This window comes from Typopeltis vanoorti, chromosome 3 (genome assembly GCF_054136105.1).
Source record: "Typopeltis vanoorti isolate ZY-2024b chromosome 3, IOZ_Tvanoo_1.0, whole genome shotgun sequence".
In the NCBI taxonomy this organism is placed as follows: domain Eukaryota; kingdom Metazoa; phylum Arthropoda; class Arachnida; order Uropygi; family Thelyphonidae; genus Typopeltis; species Typopeltis vanoorti.
In genome coordinates this window covers 107,971,026-107,993,146 of record NC_143551.1, presented here as the reverse complement: position 1 = coordinate 107,993,146, position 22,121 = coordinate 107,971,026, and the positions used below count along the sequence as shown (strand labels likewise).

Genomic DNA, 22,121 nt, shown 5'->3' with positions numbered 1-22,121 from the left:
TGGAGGAAAATTGTAGATAGGAAGTTAGTAATGATGTAAATTTTTCATGTAGTACTATTCATATCCTGTACACCCCTTGAAGTTACATGTCAGGAATTTGATGATTGATATATATATATATATATATATATATATATATATATATATATATATATGGATTTCTGTGGAAAATCTTAGTTTACTGTTAGAACATTTGGATAACATCTGCTTTTCAGCCAACAAGTGTGTTTCATTCTCACGATGTCAAGGATATCAATGAAATATATATATATATATATTTTCCAGAGAATTTTCCAAATTCATCATAATGAACATTATTACATGATTATTTTGTTAAAGATGGCAGAGGAGGCCTTGATATAACAATAAATAATGCTGTTACAATCAGAACAAATGCTGTCCTCCATCCGTTCATCCCTAAATTGTATTCATAACTAGCAGTAACCACTGCCATGTATGATCATAAGAATAAATTGTTTATCAGATGAGATGGTGGTACGTTTCTCATTTTTATGTGTAGCTTCTATACAGGAAAAGTTTTTGTATAATTAACTGGAAATTGCACACCTATCAAATTAAATTGACATTGGGCGTTATCAAAATAATCATGTAATAACGTTCATTATGATGAATTTGAATTGTGAATATAGAATGTACACTGTAAAATTTAAAAGCATGTTCTCAGAAATCATAAATATACTCTCACTAACGATCATGACCAGTGTAAACATTAGAGGTATGTGTGTGTTCATTAATATACACTCCAACATATATTGCATTGAAATACTATTGGGAGATTTTTTTTTTTTTTTTTTTTTCAATGCTGATATTGAAACAATGGATTTCTGTCGTCTGGATTGTATAAATCCTCTAGGATAGCATTTCCATATTGTGTTCTGTGAAATGTGAACAAGCGTAATTCATAATTTAAAAAAATAATAATAAAATTTGTTTTTATTTATAGTTTGGTATTATGCTTTCCAGCATTATACCTAATATTAAACAAATTTGTGATTCGAAGACAGAAACACCAGTTCCCCTTAAAATATTATTTATTTCCTTTTAAAAATCATAATTTATGTTCTTGTAATATAATTTTTCTGTAGAATTATTTTGTTTTCAGAAAGAGAATGAATTTGAACATTTAATTATGTTTTTTATTTAAAAATCAAACAGCCACAAAATAATATAAGTGTTCTGTGAATATATTGTGAGATGAAAAGTATTCCATGACAAAAAAAAAATTTAGGAAACACTGCTCTAGGATATATATGTTAGAGTATACATATGTATTTGATGCAGCAGATTTACTCGGCATTCTAAATAATAGTTTTATACTTTTATTATATTTTTCCAAGCGACTTCACACGCAAACTTTGTTTGCTTACACTTGGATGAAGAATGAAACCAAGAATATAATTTCTTGGCATCTTTAATTTATAGTATAAACAAGAGAAAAAAATCTTGCAATACTCTAATCCAGAGTATTTATTAATGAGATGTGACAGCTTTTGGCTACTTGTATATGGAAATATGACTTCTGCATTACTTCAACCTTGGTACCACTTCTGGATCTGACTCCCACTGATGAGACCTCAATAAAACTCAAAACCAGTCTGTGTAGTTACCCTTCTCATAATGCTAAGCATTATGGGAAGGGTAGCACATATCCTTACAGTTATGCATAATGTTTAGTATTATGCATATCTGTAAGAATATGTGCTTTGCCTTATGGGATTATAAGACAATTGATGTGAAGTCATTAGCCTGTGTATACAAGTAGCCCAGTTGTGAAGTGACTTCATGCATAAACTTTGTTTGCTTACACTTGGATATGGGATGAATTCAAGAAGATAATTTCTTGGCATCTTTAATTTATAGTTTTCTATTTTTATCCCTTGAATAATGAAATAGAAAACTTTCTATATTATTATGAAACAATGAGATGCTAAGTATTCTATGACCACTAGTGATCTGTACCAATAAACAATTCCATGTCAATGTAGTAAATTACATTCTAGTTATATACATATGTTAAATATTATTTAATGACTGAATTCTGAGATAATAGAGAATCAAGTAAATTTAATGTAACCACACAACTAGTTTTGTCGGAATGCCGACTTCGTCAGGTGTGATAACATAAAAAAGCAAATAAAAGACCAAACTTAACTATACTTAAAAACTATAGTTAAGTTTGTATTGAGTCCGAGCTACAGTTCTATTGTTAAGTACATGTGAGCATGTAACTTCACAAGTTCACCAGTACCGAATAGCACAGCTGTGTGAGTCTGGCAGACTATAACTGAGATTGCTTTTCATGTGAGAAGAGTCGAGGATTATTTCTTTTGATTCGAGGATATGATGGTCTAATTCATCGGAACATTTATGACTGTTGGATGTTGAATTCCAGTCTATTTGATGTTGGTGGCCTTCATCATTGGAGTTAACTGAGAACAAGACGTGGCTGGAGAGGGCGCTGGTTCTATTGTATGAGATATCTTTCTGGTGTTCTTTGAGACATAGATAGACTTTTCAGTTTGGCCATAATATGGTTTCCCATAATCGCATATGATTCTGTAGACACCTGGAAATTGAAGATGGTGATGATTTTCTTTGGGGGTGGCTTAGAATTGACTGGAGTTTAGGTAGAGTGGAAAAACACGTTTCGATATTGAACTTCTTCAAAAGTTACACGCTCACATGTACTTAATAATAGAACTGTAGCTTGGACTCCAATTCAAACTAAACTACAGTTTTTAGCGCTCTGTTGTTAATGGTGCAATGTTTTTTACGGTTTTTTATTTGCTTTTTAAGTTATCACACCTGACAAAGTCGGCATTCCGACGAAACTAGTGTGGTTATATTAAATTTACTTATTTCTCTATTATCTCGGAATTCAGTCATTAAATAATATTTAACATGTCTAGAATCCGAGTCAATCTGCTTACTAATGTGTGTGTGTGTGTGTGTGTGGAAAGTGTCTCTTGGTTTGCAAAAAAGTCAGAATTATTCATAAATGAGAATGTGGTATGAAAAATGTTGAAGTGTGTCAAAAAAAAATTTTTTTTTCATTGTCCTCTTCAACAGTATCGACATTATGGACAGATAAAATGAAAGAAAACAATTTAGAAAGTGCAATCTTACAGAACTTGTACTTTCTAAATAGCGAAACAATGCCTTAAATGGCATTCTCTACACCAAGAATTGCTGGATTCTCAATAAATGATTAATTGATTAGTCTCAAGACTAATTAAAAATGTGTTTATTATTAATTAATGTTGTTTTGAATTGCAGAGAAATAAATGGTTTATTAATAAGTGTCTTTAATTTACAAGCATATTCATACAAATAATATCTAGGTATGTAATTATATTATTTTTTCACTCTAATACTTTTGTTTTTTGAATCTACTGTTTTATTGTGTTAGTGAGAATTAAAAAAAAAATAGGAGGTAGATTATCTCATCACTGATATAGTAAGTAATGGTTATAACAAGGAAATTTTGTCAGTCCCCTAGTGCTTGTTTTAAGCAGGTCCTGCTGTTTGTTATAACCATTACTCACTGAATAATGGTATTAGAATGGAGGAGCCAATTGGAATTGTGGATGTTGAGATTACCCAGGAAGATGACTTCCCTATTCAGGTAGCTAGATTGTAGATAGGCAACTTTCATGGAAAGGAAGGCGAAGAGGTCAGAATGATTATCAGTATTTGAAGACCAGGTAAAAGCTACAAATGAATGTTACTAAATGAGGAAGGAAACCTTGAGCCAGAAAATGTCAAAAGCAGGGATTTCAAAGTTAGCCAATCTCCGGCAGGCTGTGTTGGATTTTACAAATGCACAGGAATAGGATGTCTGGTCTGGAAGACTGCAAGTGGTGGTGAAACACTAAATTTGGTCTGTATCACTAAAAATTCTGTGTCAATATAGTGAAGTATGTGCTAGTTACTTTCCCAAGTGTGGTCATCAAGGTTTGGATAGATCAGAGGTTCCCAAACTTTCTTTGTTCTTGGCATCCTTAGTGTCTGAGTAATTTTTGTATGGTGTCCCTAGGCCAAAAGAAATATCCAACAGTTCCATTTGTTAAGTAGTTAGGTCCAAACCACTTACTAATATTTGTATCCTAAAAACCTAGTAGCCATTTGAAAATATAATACATAATAATAGTTTCTGGGGTGCCATGATGCACAGTTTGGGAACCACTCAGATCAACAGAGTTAGGAATAAGCCTATCCAAAGGTGGGTAGACAGCAGTGGAATTCTATAAGAAGACATCATGGTTTTGATAAAGGTAGATTTTGCTTTAACATTCTGCTTCTGTTATTTAATAGAGTGATAGCATAATTGGATAAGTATGTATATGTTACGGTTAAAGTGATAAATCAGGTTATTATTAATAATTATCGCTTAAAGTGAATAATTAGAATTAATCACTTTAACCGGTTAAAGTGAATAATTCCTAGAGGAGTCTGGTAAATGTAATAAAAACATGTTTATAAGTTTTGTATATAGATTTTCATTCTCAATAGAAATTATAACAGCTTAGGTTAGGTTATAATAAAAAAAGTAAGGAAAGTTTTCGGTGGGAAATCATTATAAACTAACCTAACCTTTATCGGTTGCAAATCATTATAAACTAACCTAACATTTATTGGTTAGGTTAGTTTATAATGAAAAAAGTAAGGAAAGTATTTCTTTTGCACTCAATGAGATAAGAAATCATTATAAACTAACCTAACCTAACCTAAACTAACCTGGATGTCGCATGTTGAACCAGAGTGTAATTGTAGTTTGTCGTGGGCAGGTAACGGGGGAATGAAAGATAAACGTTGTTGTGGGCTGAGCTTAATGATTGCAGGCAGATAAATGGGGGATAAATAAAAGTTGTTGTGGGCAGATGAATGGGGATAATAGAAAATCAGAGAGGAACTGATCAGTGTTTTTCTCCATTGATGAGGAAAGAGGTACAACAACGATGTTTATCTATTATCCCCATGCATCTGCCCACAACAACTTTTATTTGTTATCCCCATTTATCTGCCTGCAATCATTAAGCTCGGCCCAGAACAGCGTTTATCTTTCATTCCCATTAATCTACATACGGCAAACTATGACAAACTGGTTTGACATGCAACATCCAGGTTAGGTTTAGGTTAGGTTAGTTTATGATTCCCAACCAATAAAGGTTAGCTTAGTTTATAATGATTTCTGATTTCATTGAGAGCAAAAGAAGTACTTTCCTTACTTTTTTTTCATTATAAACTAACCTAACCTAAGCTGTTATGATTTCTATTGAGAATGAAAACCTATAAACATGTTTTTATTACATGTACCAGACTCCTCTAGGAATTATTCACTTTAACCGGTTATTATTAATAATAACCAGATTTATCACTTTAACTGTAACACATATACTACAGTACTTCTGGATTTTGCCAGGGCATTTGACAGTATTCCACATTAGAGTTTTTTATTCAAGTTCAGTAGGATGGATTTGCGAAATAAACTTGTGCTATGGATTGGACAGTGGCTGACTGACAGGTGTCAGAAAGTGATGCATCATGGTGCTGAATTTATGAGGAGGGTGACCAGCAGTGTACCACACAGTTCTGTAAATGGGCCATTGTAGCTAGTGATGAAGATACTTCACCTGCTGCAAACTTTGTTTTCTTAGGTATAGGGTTAAAATAAAAATATAATTTGTCTATCATAATTTACTTGATAACCAAGTAAAAAAAAAATTTCATGAACTATTTCTGAACCTGAGCCTTTTAAAAATGTGGTAATATATACCATTTTACTACTTGTATATAAAAAAATACATGACTTTTGCATTGATTTACCCTCAGTATTTTCCTGAGTCTAGCACGCCCTGAGGAGATCCTGAATAAAGGTAAAAACCATCTGTGTAGTATATCTTCCCATAACACAAGTAATATTCACATCCAAATGGGAGCATGCTTTGAATTATGGGATACTAAAGCTATTGAAAGTCAGCAGCCTCTATATGCAAACTTGGTCATGAAGACATCACCTATAAACTTTGTTTGCTAATGCTTGGTTATAGGTTTAAAACAAAAGGTTAATTTCTTGTCCATTATATATATGAAAAATAGTAAACAATAAATATGAAAGTTGAGGAAAATTGTGGGAATGAACATTAATGGAAGAACCCTATTTAAATTTCAGAGATATGTATATGCAGATCTAATCGACCATTTTAATGTTTCAGTCATCTCTCGACTTATGTCCATTTGAAGATACGTCCGTGATCCCATAAGGGAATAAATAACATTTTTGACTATACTTCCGAACAAGATGGAAGCAAGCATAAAGTAAAAAGGTTTCTATTTAGCAACAGTGCATCATGCACAGTGGCAATAGTGTGTTCAGCGGCAACATCCTTTGGCAGTCAGCAATCGGCATATGTCTTCAACAGTTCCTCTGTTAATTTTTTGTTTGAGAAATAGATTATTTGTGTACTTATCGTTAAATGTTTCGCAATATTTTGTGCAACATGGCCCCCTACATGCCCAATCAAAAAACTTAGTGAAGAATCACAGAAAAAGAAGCGAGCATTGATCTTGAAACAAAGTTGCAAGTTATAAAGTAACATGAAGCTGGTAAGCCCATCAATGTGTTGAACATGACTTCGGATTGTCTCATTCTACAGTGATGACCATTTTGAAAAATAAATATAAAATCATAGAGGCCTTGAAAGGATCTGCTTTCATTAAATCGATGATAGTGATGAAGCAACGACAAGGTCATATTGGTAATAACGTTGAATTTTGAATGAATAACATTCATTAGGAATTTATTCAATCACAATTTAACAAATAGTCTTGATATATTAGCAACGTGTGGACCAACCATTGATCACAGGAATCCCAGCCGTAAAACCGACGGAAAGGAAAATAGTTTGGAGAAAAAGAATCAAGAATCGAAGGGACATGTATAAAGGATCATCGAGTACGGTATTGTAACCTTTTTTGTTCAAGAAATGTGTGTGAGGAAGAGAAATTAACTGTAATTTAAGAATTAAGGACTCTGATTAGAATAAGACAGGACTATAGTGCTTTGATAACAGTTAGACAAAAAGAAAAGGAATGTTCTTTACATGTGCTGATTGATAATTATGTCTTAAAAGGTATTGAAGTGTCTTTATTTGAGTAATTTAGTCCAAGTCTGAAGTTTCAATTTTGTTTTATGATCTAAGAATGCTAGATTATGATTCTTTTAGAGAAGTGTTTCTATGATATTCATATTTGTTCAAAATGTATGTAAGTTATTTTGTTTAACATTCTAATAGTAATGATTGATTATTCTTTACTGTATGACAACAAATATGATAAATAAACCTTTTGCTAATTTTAATTTGATTGCCTGTATCTAAGAATCCGATGCACCACTCATAAATTATTCGAATCTAAGTGGGAGGTGGCGCAGCAACTAAAAAACAAATTTTCCCAGAACTTTAAGAGAGGCAAATTTCAGAGGTTTTATCACCTAGGAATTGGCTCGTCCCTTAGGCAATTCCTTTGTGTTCTCAATAGTACCACGTGACATCCAAGGAGAGGTATACTATACAATATGTAGATATATAATAAGAAGATTAGGACATAACATAAATGGCGCAGCCGGTAGGATGTGAATTGTGCAATTAAATCAAAATCTTAGACAGTTCACAGTGAGTAGGTTTCGGTTTCTGACCAGGAAATTAAAGTGTAAAGTTAAATTTGAGTAATTAAGAATAAGTTTAGTATAGTACAGTGTAAACTTAGATACAAGCATGTCCACTCCTAATAGTAGTTCAGGAATGAACGATTCTGAGTTTTTTAGATGCATTAACCCACAACAGGTATTCCCTCAATTCTCGGGGGAAGAAACGGACGATGCCATAGCATTCTTTTGTTATATTGAAGAGCTAAGAAAGGCTGGAGGATGGACAGACTTTCAGTTATTGGTTCTACTCCATAGCAAGCTGGTAGGGAAGACCAGAACCTTCCTATACTCCTCTCCCATTCTAAAAGAGACCCTGGAGTATTCTAAGTTTAAGGAGGTCCTAATATCTCAATTCTCAAAATTGAGAAGTTTGGGGCCTAACTTATGGAAGCTCTAGAGATATGCTCAGAAGGACAGGGAGAGTGTTTCTGACTTTCAGAATAGATTGCTTACTGTAGCAAGTACCTTGAATGTCTCCAGTGAGGAAAGACCTCACTTGGACTGGGCTGTCTTCCAGTCCAAGTGAGGAAAGACCTCACTTGGACTGGGCTGTCTTCCAGCAATTCAGACAAGAAGTAAGACAGGAGTTAAGAGAGAGACAGCATTCAACAAAGGAGTATCAAATCTGGATGAGTGCTACAATGCTGTCAAGGAAATGGAGCAGATGCATGGTGATATCTGTCCTGCAACTGCTACCGGTTTTGTTAACTTTGTTGAGGAAGATTGCAACCCAATAAGACAACATGAACAGGAGAAAGAATATAGGGAGAAAAAGGAAAGATCCAAGATTAAAAAGGGGAATGAGGGTAATGGTGTTGAAACAATCAATAAATTAATAGAAACCTTACTTGAAACATGCAATATCAGATCTATAGTTAAGCAGGAAGTAGAACTTCTCCAGCAACTTGTCCTGGAACGATTAGACGTGGTAATGAAGCAACTGGAAACAATATCCATGAAGACCCCCCAGAGCCGACTAGTAACACGATTTAAGATACCACTAGGCTAATTCGTGAAGAGGTTGAGAAATTACAAATCCCCCTTCTTGATTGACTGGATACCGTCATGCAAAAACTGACAGCGGCAACCTCCCAGGAAATAATTGAACATCCATCAGATTTTAGAAGAACCAGTGACCAAAGTGACAAGAGAGAGCCACCCAGATGTTACAATTGTGACAAGGTCAGGCATCTCGCCTGCAATTGTTTCAGCGGTAAGAAGCACTCTAATGGCGATTACAATGGGGAGCATAGATCACATATATACGCAAATAGAACTTGGAGCAGAGGGCAAAGAGAAAAAGGGCAATCCTATGGAATGATGGTAAAAGGTAGTGTTTATGGAAGGTATTGTAACGCTTTAATGGACACTGGGTCTCAGACCTCCATCATTTTCAGGGGATTATTTTAGATTATTGGAGTTCTATGTAAAAGGAAAGATTACGAATCTCAAGAATTCCATGAGAATATCCAGAATTACAGCCTCCACAACTCACGTAACCAAGTCAGTGAAGCTAAAGGTGTACTTACCTGAGTTCAACCTGTGTGTTTGGCATGAATTTCTGGTTTTGTCCAGAACTTCTCTCCCACACATAAAGCTGATTCTAGGGAATGATTTTCTGAAGGTATAACTTTGAGTGTAATTATGAAAGGAGGGAGATATGTCTTCTTGGAAGAAGGCGAGTCAAGCAGGAAGATTGCAAAACACGATCTTACAAGGAAGGCAAGGAATTTTTCCTGATATAAACTGAAACCATTTGTGATATGGCACAGTGAGAATCTACGAGCCTTCATGGATATGTCTTCTTGGAAGAAGGCGAGTCATCCAGGAAGATTGCAAAACACGATCATACAAGGAAGGCAAGGACTTATTCCTGATATAAACTGAAACCATTTGTGATATGGCACAGTGAGAATCTACGAGCCTTCAAAAACATTAGGAAGCATACTCTTCCAGTTCATTATCAAAACAATAAGAAATCATGGATGATTCAAAAATTGTTTGCGGATGCCTTAATCAACTGTTATTATGCGAGTGAAATGGAAAGCTATTGTGTGAAACAAAATGTAGAATTTAAAATTTTATTAATTCTAGATAATGCTCCAGGTCATCCATCTTACATCGGTGATCTTCATCCCAAGTTCAAGGTCATGTTTCTCCCTCAAAAAATCAATTTTTTTGATCCTCTAAATAGTACTGCCTCCTTAAAGCTATCAAAAACTTACAAATTAGCAAAAAGAAAATACCATACAGGAAAAACCTGATGTGATGGAGAAAAATGAGTTTGATATTTGAAATCAGCGCACCCAAATTAGTAAAAAAACAAGTGTCAGATCATAATCAGCAGAAAAAATTTTTTTTTGGATGGCCAGTGTTATCTATGAAGGACTTTTTTTCACAAGCCATTTCTGCCACTGAAGGAAATGACCAGACTCTCCTACAGTTGTGGAAAGCATTCAATATTTATCATCATCATCATCAAATTCCTGCCATGTACCCACACGGGGTGTACAGGATATGATAGTACTACATGAAAAAAATTATATCATTACTAACTTCCTATCTACAATTTTCCTCCAAATCAGTGTTATTTGTCAAGACTCCAACATTATCAGATCTTATATTTCTATCGTTTAAGGCATTTTGTACCGATTCAATCCACCTATATCTTGGTCTTCCTCTGGGTCGTTTTGCTGCCAACCTGGCAGAGAACACTTATTTTGCTAATCTTTCCTCGCCCATTCTGTTTAGGTGACCATACCACCTGAGATTAGCTCTGCTAACGTATTCCTGGATGCAGACAATGTCAAGTTCTTTCCTAATATCCTCATTTTTAATATGATATTGCCATTGATGCCATCTGTTCATGCCTATAATCTTTCTCAGGACTCATATCTGCGGTCTCTAGTCTTTGGTCAAGTGTTTTACTTCTGACCCAGCTCTCAGATCAGTAAGTTAAAACTGGTTTGAACACTGTCTTGTATACAGCTAATTTAGTGTTCTGACTAATTTCTCTCTTATTCCATATGAATTTATTCAATTGACTTCCCACCATACCAGCCTTGCTGATTCTGTTGTCTATTTCTTTATTTAATTTACCATCTTCAGTAAAAATCGTGCCTAAGTAGCTGAAATGTTTTACTTGTTCCAAAGGTTCTCCATTCGCAACACAGTTGACATTTTCAATGATTCTGCCTATTTTTAATTGTCTTTGTCTTTTTATTGCTGACCTTCATACCATATCTATTACAACAGCTATTCAATTTAGTCAGAGAATCTTGCAGACTTGTTGCGGATTTATTTAGGAGTATAACATCATCCGCATAAAGCAAAGAGCTGACATTAACATCTCCAATTTTGATATCATGTTTAATATCACTTTCCTTCATAATGTGATTCATATAGATAATGAATAACAGAGGGGATAATGCACATCCTTGTCTCACACCAGATTTAACATTAAACCATCTTCCCGTACTTCCTTCAATTCTAACTGCTGACTTACAACTCAAATAAAGACTAAGTATTGCTTGATATAATGCCCCATTGACACCATATAACTGCAGCGTATTGACTAGCTTCTCTCTTGGCATCTTATCATATGCCTTTTCCAAATCGACAAAACTTAAATACAGATCTTTGTTATATTCCCATGCTTTCTCAACTATTTGTCGTAAAGTGAAGATCTCATCCTGACAGCCTCTATTTGGCCTGAATCCAGCTTGTTCTTCACCAAGCTTTTCTTCCACAATTCTTCTCAACCGTTTCTCAAGTATACTTGCATAGATCTTGCCAGGAACACTCAGTAGGGAAATACCTCTGTAATTCTCACATTCAGTTTTATTTCCCTTTTTATATATGGGTACTATGAGAGCTCTACTCCAATCATCGGGAATTCGTCCCTCTATCCAGGCTTTCTGAACTATGCAGTGCAGCCACTGTAAGACTCTTATACCAGCATTTCTGGTCGAATATCATCTACTCCTGCTGCCTTTCCACATTTCAAGCCTTTGATGGCTTCAAGTATGGATATGTATTCCTGTCTGCATGCCTGGTCAATGTTTTTTACCACTGTGCTGTCATCACTGCTTGTTTCATTTAGCAGTTTTTCAAAGTAATTACTCCATACTTCAAGGATATCTTTTTCTCCAGTTTTCATGTCACCTTTATCATCTCTAATTCCTTTTACAGCACTCTTTCCTCCATTCCTAAGCTTCTTCAACAACCTCCAGAATATTTTGCCACCTTCTTGATATTTATTTTCTATATTCTTGCCAAAGTCCTCCCATGACTTTTGTTTAGCTAGTTTTACACAGTGTTTAGCATTCTTGCATTTGTCTTTATATTCTCTAAGAGCACAAGCTGACTTATTTGATAGGAACTTTTGATATGCTCTCTTCTTTTCCTTCACTGCCTCTTTAACTTGCTGTGTGTACCAGGGAGTTCTGATTTTTTTATCCTTGCAGACAACCTCACCACATGCCTCTCTGGCAGAATCAATCAATGTTTTTTTTAGAGTTAGCCACTGATTCTCCAAGGTTTGATTCCTGTTCTCAAACTCTTTCATTTTTTCTTCAATAATCTTTGTGTATTTTAGTCTACAGTTCACATCTGAGAGCTGCTCAACTTTTATTCGCTTTAAAACTTTCTTACATGTTATTCTTTTCGATACGAAATTCAATTTTATCCTGCTCAAGACTAAATAGTGATCACTTCCAATTTCAAATCCTCTGTACACTCTGGTGTCCTGCACCAGGGAGAAAACATCCCTATCAACAATAACATAGTCAATGAGACTTTTCTTATTCCTAGCCTCCATGTCCTGAGCAGAAATCCAACAGATGTTTGCCATTATTATTAGCTTTCCTCTTTTCATCAAATTTTCCCAAAATATTTTTGTATATCTCACAGTCATTTTCTACTCTGCTATTTTGATCCCCAACAAGGACCAACGTTTCCTTTTTCATTGTGTGAGTTGCTTTTTCTAAAGCCTCAAAAAAATTCCTCCACTTCTACCTTAGTAGAACCTTCTGTGGGACCATAGGCACAAATAAGTCTCATTGTCCAGTTCCCCATTCTCATATTTGCCCACATTACTCTACTTGAGACTGACTGCCATTCAAGAAGATTAGCCTCATATTTTGTGTTGAATACTATGGCTACTCCTTCTTTTTCTTGATTGTCATTGCCTGAATATAACATTTTGTATTTATTGCTCAGAAAGATCTCACCAGTTTTGGTCTTTTTTGTTTCAGTCACCCCTATTATGTCGATCTGGTACTTATCTAATTCCTCAGCTAGCTCCATTTCTTTACCATTCAGACTTCTTACGTTGATAGTACCGATCTTTAACTCTGTTGATTTTGAGTTGGGATGAGATTTCAGATTTGTTCCAGGAGCTGACCTTTCCCCGTTCGCCCTGGTTCCCTGGCGAAAACAACGGGGGTCTTGTTTAACTGGGCAACGCCCCAGCCGGCATGAAATTTTGTCATGTTGTACCATCATTTTTTATTTTGATTTAACCAATAAGAATACAATTTGGTCGGCTAAATCCCAAATTGCCAGCCCATCCTCGTTCATTCAGTATCCAAGTAGATACCCAACAGGGTGCACCACGAGAAGGTGATGATTGGACATTAGGTCAGAAGCCCTGGTCGGTTCTCTGCATTCCTTTAAAGGCTATGTAGAGGTCTCCTCTCAGGTATACAGCTTTGACCCTTAAGCACTCCTAAATTATTTATCAATATTTATCATGCTATTAAAAATATTGCTGTGGCTTGGGATGAAGTGACCTCTCAATGTATAAGTGGCATATGGAGAAAGCCATTAAAATGGTTTGTGCACGATTTTGGAAGTTTTGAAAAAAACAAAGACCTTTGTAAATTGAGTGAAAAAATAGTGGTACTAGCAAACAATCTGAATTTCAAAGTGAATGATGACGACATAATTCAACTCATAGGAAGTGGCCCAGAAGAGTTAACTGATAAAGAAAATTGGTCAAACTGGAAAAAGAATGTTGCAGAAGAGGAATAATGAGAAAAGGAAGAGCAAAAAGAGAAACAAGAATTAATTAATTAAACAGTTAAACAATTTATAGTGAAGGGTCTTGCAGAAATGTTCTCTGCAGTTAGCGATATTCTCAAAACGTCTGAAGACATGGACTCCAATGTTAAACGCTACTTATTAGTAGAAAGGAAAGTAAATGGTGTGTTTGCTTGCTATAAACAACTTTATAATGAAAAGAATAAGAGGAATAAGCAAAGCACATCGGACATTTTCATCAAAAAAACAAAGGTTACACTAGAAGAGCTGCAGCCTGGTCATTCAGATAGGGAAGGTAATAAAGATGTGACTGTGGAGGAAGATTTGGGCGATTATTCTTCTGTTTTATAAGATTTAAAAATTAAAATGAATGTATATTTATTACGGTTAGGTCCCCAACCCCTGTACTCTGTTGATTTAATGTATCAACTTACGTCCTGCCAGATGGAACGGAACCCCGATACAAGTCGAGGGATGACTGTATTTAAACAGAATTGAAAATAGATTCACTATATAACTATTCAAACCAAGAATGATGAGAAAGAAATGCTAATTGGATAATTATAATATAAGCAGGTTGATGTGGTTTGTAGTGCTTTAAGATATTAAAATATTGAAACTTGGGATGAAGTTTAAGGGTCAAAGTGGGTAACTGGAAGGAGACCTCCAGATAGTATTTTAAGGAATGGAGAAAACAGAATGGGGCTTCTGATCTTATATCCAATCCTCACTTTCTTGTGGTGAGGATCGGATATAAGGTCAGAATTGGATATATCTCTGTTTGTTCAGTATCTGCCTGAATACTGAACAAACAGGGATGAACAAACAACGAACAGCAATGATGGTTTGACATGATGAAATTTCATGCCAGTTTGGGGATTTGCCTAGTTAAATAAGGCCCCAGCTGTTATTGTCAGGGAACTAGAGTGAACAGCAAAAAAAAGTGAAATAACAGATCAGTTTGGAAGATTGTTGGTGATGGGGGGAAAATAGGCATTAAATTAACTTACAGAATTTGAGATGAACAATACAAGAATTTTTCTTGCAAACACTTGTGCAAGAAAAATTGTCAACAAGAACAAGGCAGGAAAACGACCCATTGGACCATAATATAAGCTAAGTGATGCAGTTTGGAGTGCTTTCAGAGATTAAAGCATAGCAGTTATGAGATAATATATAATGAACACTATGAAGAACATTATTCATTGAAAAAACTTCAAGAAATACTAGGTGCACTGAAATACGTATCTTGTACACATTGGTTCACCATCTCGGTTATACTCTTGAAAATTATAATTATTTTTATGCATTCATATTTTTATGAGACCTGTTGTGTAGGATATATTTCCTTTGGTGCAGAAAAGGGTAATTTGTTCATTGTTGATGTTTATAATGATCTAGAAGATCAAATTGTAAGAGTTATTAATCAGGGACTTAATAATGTAATTCAAAAGAAAACTACAAAATAAATTATTGCTGGAGTATATTAATATTTGGTACACTCCTTCAGGAAACATGCCAGATAATGATGGTGTTAATGTTAATAATTTGTTAATAGTTCCATGTATTTATGAATTATCTAGTAATATATACATCATTCCTTTTCATTAATTTACCACAAAAATAACTTCTGTGATTTTAATAAATTTAGGTCAGTTCTGCAACAACAACGACTGCAACAAGTATGAGTGGAATGGCTGCATTAGCTGCAGCTGCTGCTGCAACCCAGAAAATTACCACAGCAACTACTCCAACTTCAGGAAACATTAGAGTTGTCACACCGTCCATTATAACACCACAAGGAATGAAACTCAGTACTGTTCAGGGTATGTATTATTGTTTCACATAATTTTATATTTGTTATTTGAAAGTATATTAACAGAAATATTTATGATCAGTTCTAAGTATAGCAAATACTATTATGACCAACAAACTGGCTTACTATCACACAAGCTACTGAAAGGCCCCACTAAAGCTACATAGGTACAGTGCAGTACTGTGCTAGAACCAATTCACAATAGCAACAGAACCCACTGTGAGAAACTGTTGCTGTGAAATAATGAATGTTTAAATGAATTTAAATATTCATTATAAATGAATATCTCATTTAAATATTCATTTATAATGAATATTTAAATGAAATGTATTTAAATATTCATTTTAAATAAGCTCAAGAAAGTTTGTCTTTTCTATGTTTCATAGATCTGTGAGGTTATTTCTTTGCATGAGGGGTGGACTAGAGTGCATTGTATTGCGTTTTAGTTGTTTAATTGTTTAGAACACTGTGTTGTGTAACACAGTGTTACACTACCAAATGGACTATCCAGGTATTTGCTTACGCTTGGACTCGCTGAACTTTATATTGTTTCTATATTCGGCTGTGAAACAATATGGGATGTAATATCCCTTAGTTTAAATAATTTTATGTTGCCGAATTGAAGCCTTTGGCTCTTCATACATTTAGTAATTTATTAGGACACCTTGGCAATTCCTATAGTAGGGTATGTAAGTTCTATTCGCTACAAACTTGGTATTATATTATGTAGGTCTAGCTATTCACTGTTGAGACCTCAATAAAGGTTGAAATTGGTCTGGGTAGTGACCTTCTCTCATAATGTAGAACAGTAATACAGCTTCTAGGAGCTGGGTTTCACATTATGGGAAAATACCAAGAACAGTGACCAGAGCTTGCTCCACCCTTACTATGAGTTGCCCTGTGTTGCACTCTGAAATGGACTATCCAGGTATTTGCTTATGCTTGGACTCGCCGAACTTTATATAATTTCTATATTCGGCATGAAACTCTTTGAGTTTCTTATTCGGCTGTAAAACAATATGCGATGTAATATCCCTTAGTTTAAATACAATAAAGAAGAAATGGTGAACAGCAGCACAAAGATGGAAGGAATAATTTCTTTTCTTGCAGTCAACTTCAACAAATGTCCTCCATCCCATCTCTCTCTCTCTCTCTCCCCCTCCCTCCTTCCTCCCCCATCTGGCTGAATTGTTCAACATTTGATTCATGTTTTCATACTGTCTCATTTGTTTTCTTGAATTAACTGCATTCATATTTTTCAGTCTGCATTTATCTCTGAAATCTGTTCAAATTAATTTTTTTTAAAAAATCTCTCTCTCTATATATATATACAGGGTGTTCGGGATAAATTTGACAGTTTCGTAAGGAAAAAGAAAATCTTCTTTGTATCTATTAAATTTAATGAATTGACAAAAAAACATTACAGGCAGAGTTAATTACAATACTATCAACAAGATTTACTCAAAATAACCACCATTAGCATCGATCACAGCTTCAATTCTGCTTCGGAACCTCGAACAAGCTGATGCTACAGTCTCCCTGGAAAGGGCCGCAAAAACTGTTTTAATTTTATCCATTAACTGGGCTTTTGTATTACTGGAAGTGCGATTGGTGTCTTTTTCAACTGCGCCCCATACAAAATAATCCATGGGGTTAAGGTCTGGGGAGTTTGGAGGCCAAACATTTGGACTGGTAAAGTCGTAGAAATTTTCAGACAACCATTTTTGACTTTTCCCAGAGGTGTGGCAAGGGGCCGAATCCTGCTGCCATACATACGGCCTACCATTGGCTACCCTTGTTATCCAGGGCTTGACTACAGTTAGCAACTCCACGAACAAAGCCCGAATTCCAATGCCAGGGTTTTTCAACACCTGTTCCTGCAGATTTGCGAGGAATTCTGCTGTACGAACGCAATCAGATCGTCTGCTAGGGATCTCTCTTCTTGCTACATCCTCGTAGTCACCATTGCAAGTCTCTAGTTCATGCCTGATTGTTTTTACTGTATTCAGGGAGCATTGGGCAGCAGTCGTAATATCCTTATTTTGATGGCGGGCACGAATCATCATGATACAAGTTGTTCTCTTCCATGATTCAGGTGGGTTCCAGCTATCCATCCTTTCTGACATCTTGTATATGAATGAAGAAGGGTCCAAACTTTTAAATGAAGAGAAGTGTGTGTTAATACATGTAACTATCGGAAAAATATAATTAATTATAAATATGTCAAATTTATCCCGAACACCCTGTATATATATATATTTTTTTTTTTCATGATCATTTAAGGGTCAAAGTGGGATAACTGGAAGGAGACCTCCAGATAGTATTTTAAAGAATGGAAAAAACAAAATGGGGCTTCTGATCTTATGCCTAATCCTCACCTTCTTGTGATATATCTCTTTAATAGTTATCTACCTGGATACTGAACAAACAATGAACAGCAATGATGGTTTGACATGATGAAATTTCATGCCAGTTGGGAATTTGCGTAGGTAAATAAGGTCCCAGCTGTTATTGTCAGGGAACTAGAGTGAACAGCAAAAAAAAAAAGTCGCAACTGGAACAAACTTGAACTCAGCATCAGCAGAGTTCAGGATTGGTATCATCAACATAAACATAAGATGCATCCAAGAAATGGAACTAACAAATTCTTCTAGGCAGCAAACACGAGATGTTATATTTGGATGGGGGGAAACGTAATAGGTATAGTATTCAACACTAAATATGAGGATAATCTACTTGAATAACAGGTGGTATCAAGTAGAATGAGGAAGGAAAATATTAGCATGGGTTCATTGCATTCTAATCAATATAGAAAGAGAAGAGAGCAGTTGTTCTTGCTAGGCTCTGCATAGGTCACAGTGATCTTACATGTGTGAAAAATATAATATGCATCTTATTATTTGTCTCATTCTGGTTGGTTAGTTGATTTATGGTTTATTGGTTCAAGAACAGCAAAGGTCATACTGCACCATAGCAATGGTTACAGCAGTACATAAATAGTCAAGGACAAAATAGTAAGCAATATGTATGTACAAAAACCATGCCAAGCAATGCAGTATCTACATATAAACAAAATCACAGCAATGCACAAATTAATAGGCTACATGCATGTATATAAATAATCAAAAATAAACAAGTAAATAATATGTATGTACAAAAATTAAGTTAAGCAATACAGTATTTACATATAAACAAAATTACAGTCAAATGTGTTTGTTCAAATTAATTCTTTGTAGAAGATTAAAAACATCATGTGTTTTTAATCTAATCGGCTTCATTCTATGTAGCTTGACTAGATAGTAATGGTAAAAATTTCATTCCGCTTGTATTTAACCACTGGCACTCCACCAGAATGTGACAAATAATAAGATGCATATTATATTTTTCACACATGTAAGATTACTGTGACCTATGCAGAGCCTAGCAAGAACAACTGCTCTCTTCTCTTTCTATATTGATTAGAATGCAATGCTTAATTTCAGGCTTAATGTCATATAATTTATATGTCAATATAAATTATTGACATATAATTTATATTGACGACTGCAATGAGCTATTCGTGTTGATCTTATAAACTGTCTGTAGTCCGTATATGGTATTGTCAGTATGTAGAGAAAGTATGAGCTGATCTAATAACTGCATCTACACTCTCATTTCCCTTAATTCCAATGTGGCTGGGAATCCAGCACAACCAAACATCAAAATTGGGGGTTTTTCATTTTGTACACACAGGTATAACGCCTCAAACAGCATTGGATGTGAATTATACACATCCAATTTACAGGCTCTTTACTAGCCTGTAAAGATGGCATGAATCTGTATAAATTACGCACTTTTGGTAGCAGTTTTCTTTTATATGCACAAGTGCAAGCTGAATGGCACACATCTGTGCTGTATATAATTACTGTAATCAGGTGAGATCTGGTTGCAGATAGTAATGTCAGGAAACACAGCAGCACAGCCAACACAGGCAGTTCTTGAGCCATCGGTATAGATGGGCAAGAAATCAGAGTGGTCTACTCTGTGTGCATTAAATGATTGCAGGTAGACAGATGGTGGAGTATGAGACTTCTGTAGTTGACAAAGTGAAAGGTTACAGGATGGAGTGCAAACCTGCAGTATGTTTGGTTTAGGTAACATCAACATTCATGCCAACAGCTTGCATAGTCTCTTTCATATTCATACCAAAAGGATTTATGGCAATCTGATGCATGTGATATTGAGCTTCCAAATGCAGAGCAAAGAGACTAGTCCATGTGGGATGATCTGGAAGAGATTTTATCTTTAGGGCATAACTGTTTCCATCTAAGTGATAGAGCTGGTTCATTTGCTTCGACATAAAGACTTTGGGTAATGTGCGAAAACACAAGTAACTATCCATATATCCTGAGGATGAAGATGGAATCCGACCATCGCAGATTATTCTGCCTTGCATAACCATAGACTCGAGACCCATAATCCAGCTTTGAAAATGTAAGTGCACGATAAAGATGAAGCAATGAAGATCAGTCGGCACCCTGTTCAGTAGAGGATAAAGTGCGAAGGAGATTCATTGCTCTTGCACTTTTCTCTTATTTGACGAATGCATGCAAGGTTTTTTAAAGTTTTCTAAAAGACAAGTCCCAAGAACTTGGCTCCCTTTGCTACTGGAATAACATTTGTCCCATTCTTAATTTGGAATCTTAGTGAATAATGCATTTTCGAAAAAAGTGTACACAGACACTTTTTTCTGTTGAAAACCTGAACCCATTACTAAGATCCCACAGAGAAACATGATCGATTGCTTGCTGAAGTTGTCCTTCATTGACCTTCATGTGATGAGAGTAACAATAAGTGAGGAAGCTATTCAGTGATTGAATTAACTTTGATGGCAAAAAGTGTCACCCTTAAGGAGGAGAGCCTTGGGGAATATCCTGTTCTTGATGATATGGTCGAGATAGTGTACTTCCCACTCTGACTTGGACAGGAAGGTTTCATCTGAGACCCGGGTAATAGAGGTTTTTTTTGATATGCCATATCTTCAGGCTGTGTCATAAGCTTTTCCCATGGCAATGAAAACTGAAACTAGATGTTCTTCAGGAATGCATCTCCTGTACAAGTTTATAAATGAACAAAATGGTCGAAAGTTCAGTGATGTCTATGGAAGCCACATTGTATATTGGAGAGAACATTGTTGCTTTTTAAATACAAGAGAAGTTTGGCATTAACCATTTTTTCTAATATCCTACAAAGACAGCTGGTCAGAGCAATAGGTCAATAATTATTTGCTTGTTTTGGATCCTTTCCTGGGTTTGGGATAGCAGTGATAACTGACTTATGTCAAGAATCTGGAAACTCTTTCTCCACAAGTATTCTGTTGTATATTAAGAGAAGGAGATCCATAGAAGATGATGGTAGATGTTTTATCATTTTATAATGGATGTCATCAGGTCTACTGCTAAGGTGAGACAGTAAAAGAGCTCTTTATAGTTTCTCCATAACAAATGGCTGATTGTATGACTCAAGGCCATCAGTAGAAAAATTTAGCCTTTGTTTTTCTTGCTGCTCTTTCAGTATTAAAAATTCAGGAGGATATGAAGCCGTTGCTGAGATTCTTGCAAATTTTCTCACAAAGTGTCTGCAATAGCTTTGAGATCAACAGTAACTTTCGTTATGGTCTAAGTTAGACAAATGGTGTGTTCTATATCTACATTTCATTTTTCGGAATTTATCCCATAATTTTTTCACTGTTCATTTTGATTAACTGATGAGGTAAATTGGATTCAAGATTGTTTTTGACTCTGACCTCTCAGATATGTGCTTTGGTCCGAGCATACTTAAAAGTATTAAGTTTGTGGTGGGATATCTATCTATCCATGCTCTGTGTTGATCTTTTTTTGGCTCTCTGGCATTGTGGGTTCTATCAAGGCTTTGGATAAAGTGAAAATCAAGATGATGATCTTCGAATGGAGGCTGTTGCTGCCTGGACAATGCAGTCTATTACATACTTTACTGCTTCATTGATAGGTGCTTGACTGACTGTACAATGCAAGTTATTTGTGCCTATGGTCTCACTACTAAGGAAGAAGTGGACGAAATGTTTAAGGCATTGAAGATGGCAGCTGACACAAAGAAAAGGGAAAATTAGTTCTTGTTGGGGATGTAAACAGCAGAACAGGAATTCATTACCAAACATATCAAAATGTTTGGGGAAAATTTGGACAAAAATAGCAAAGCTAATAATTATGGTAAGCACATAGTGCAACAAAGGTGCACAAATTTACATGGAGAGAAGATAAAAGACATAGTCTCATGAATTATGTTGATAGTAACGTGTTTATTTCTTATATGTGATTGTCTTCCTTTTGTTCTCAATCATCTATTTGAATTGCCAAAAGGTCAACCAGGTTTATTTTCTATGGAAACATTATTACTGATCTCAGGCTCATGTATTAAACTCTATTCAAAGAAATCCATAATCATTATATATTATATTTGAAGCCAGTAATAATAAATCTAATATTCTTCTTCTTCTTCTTCTGCAGCTTCTCCCAC

At 35.2% G+C, this 22,121-nt stretch overlaps 1 protein-coding gene across 2 annotated transcripts in view; it reads left to right on the top strand.

Moving 5' to 3' along the window:
• The window catches only part of Hcf (Host cell factor), a 502,792-nt gene that overhangs the window by 229,592 nt on the left and 251,079 nt on the right, over positions 1 to 22,121 (top strand). For both annotated transcript variants that reach the window (XM_090390794.1, XM_090390792.1), the window contains exon 10: positions 15,423 to 15,597. In XM_090390794.1, coding sequence (XP_090246920.1) covers positions 15,423 to 15,597 — 175 coding nt within the window. The remainder of the gene's footprint in view (positions 1 to 15,422; positions 15,598 to 22,121) is intronic.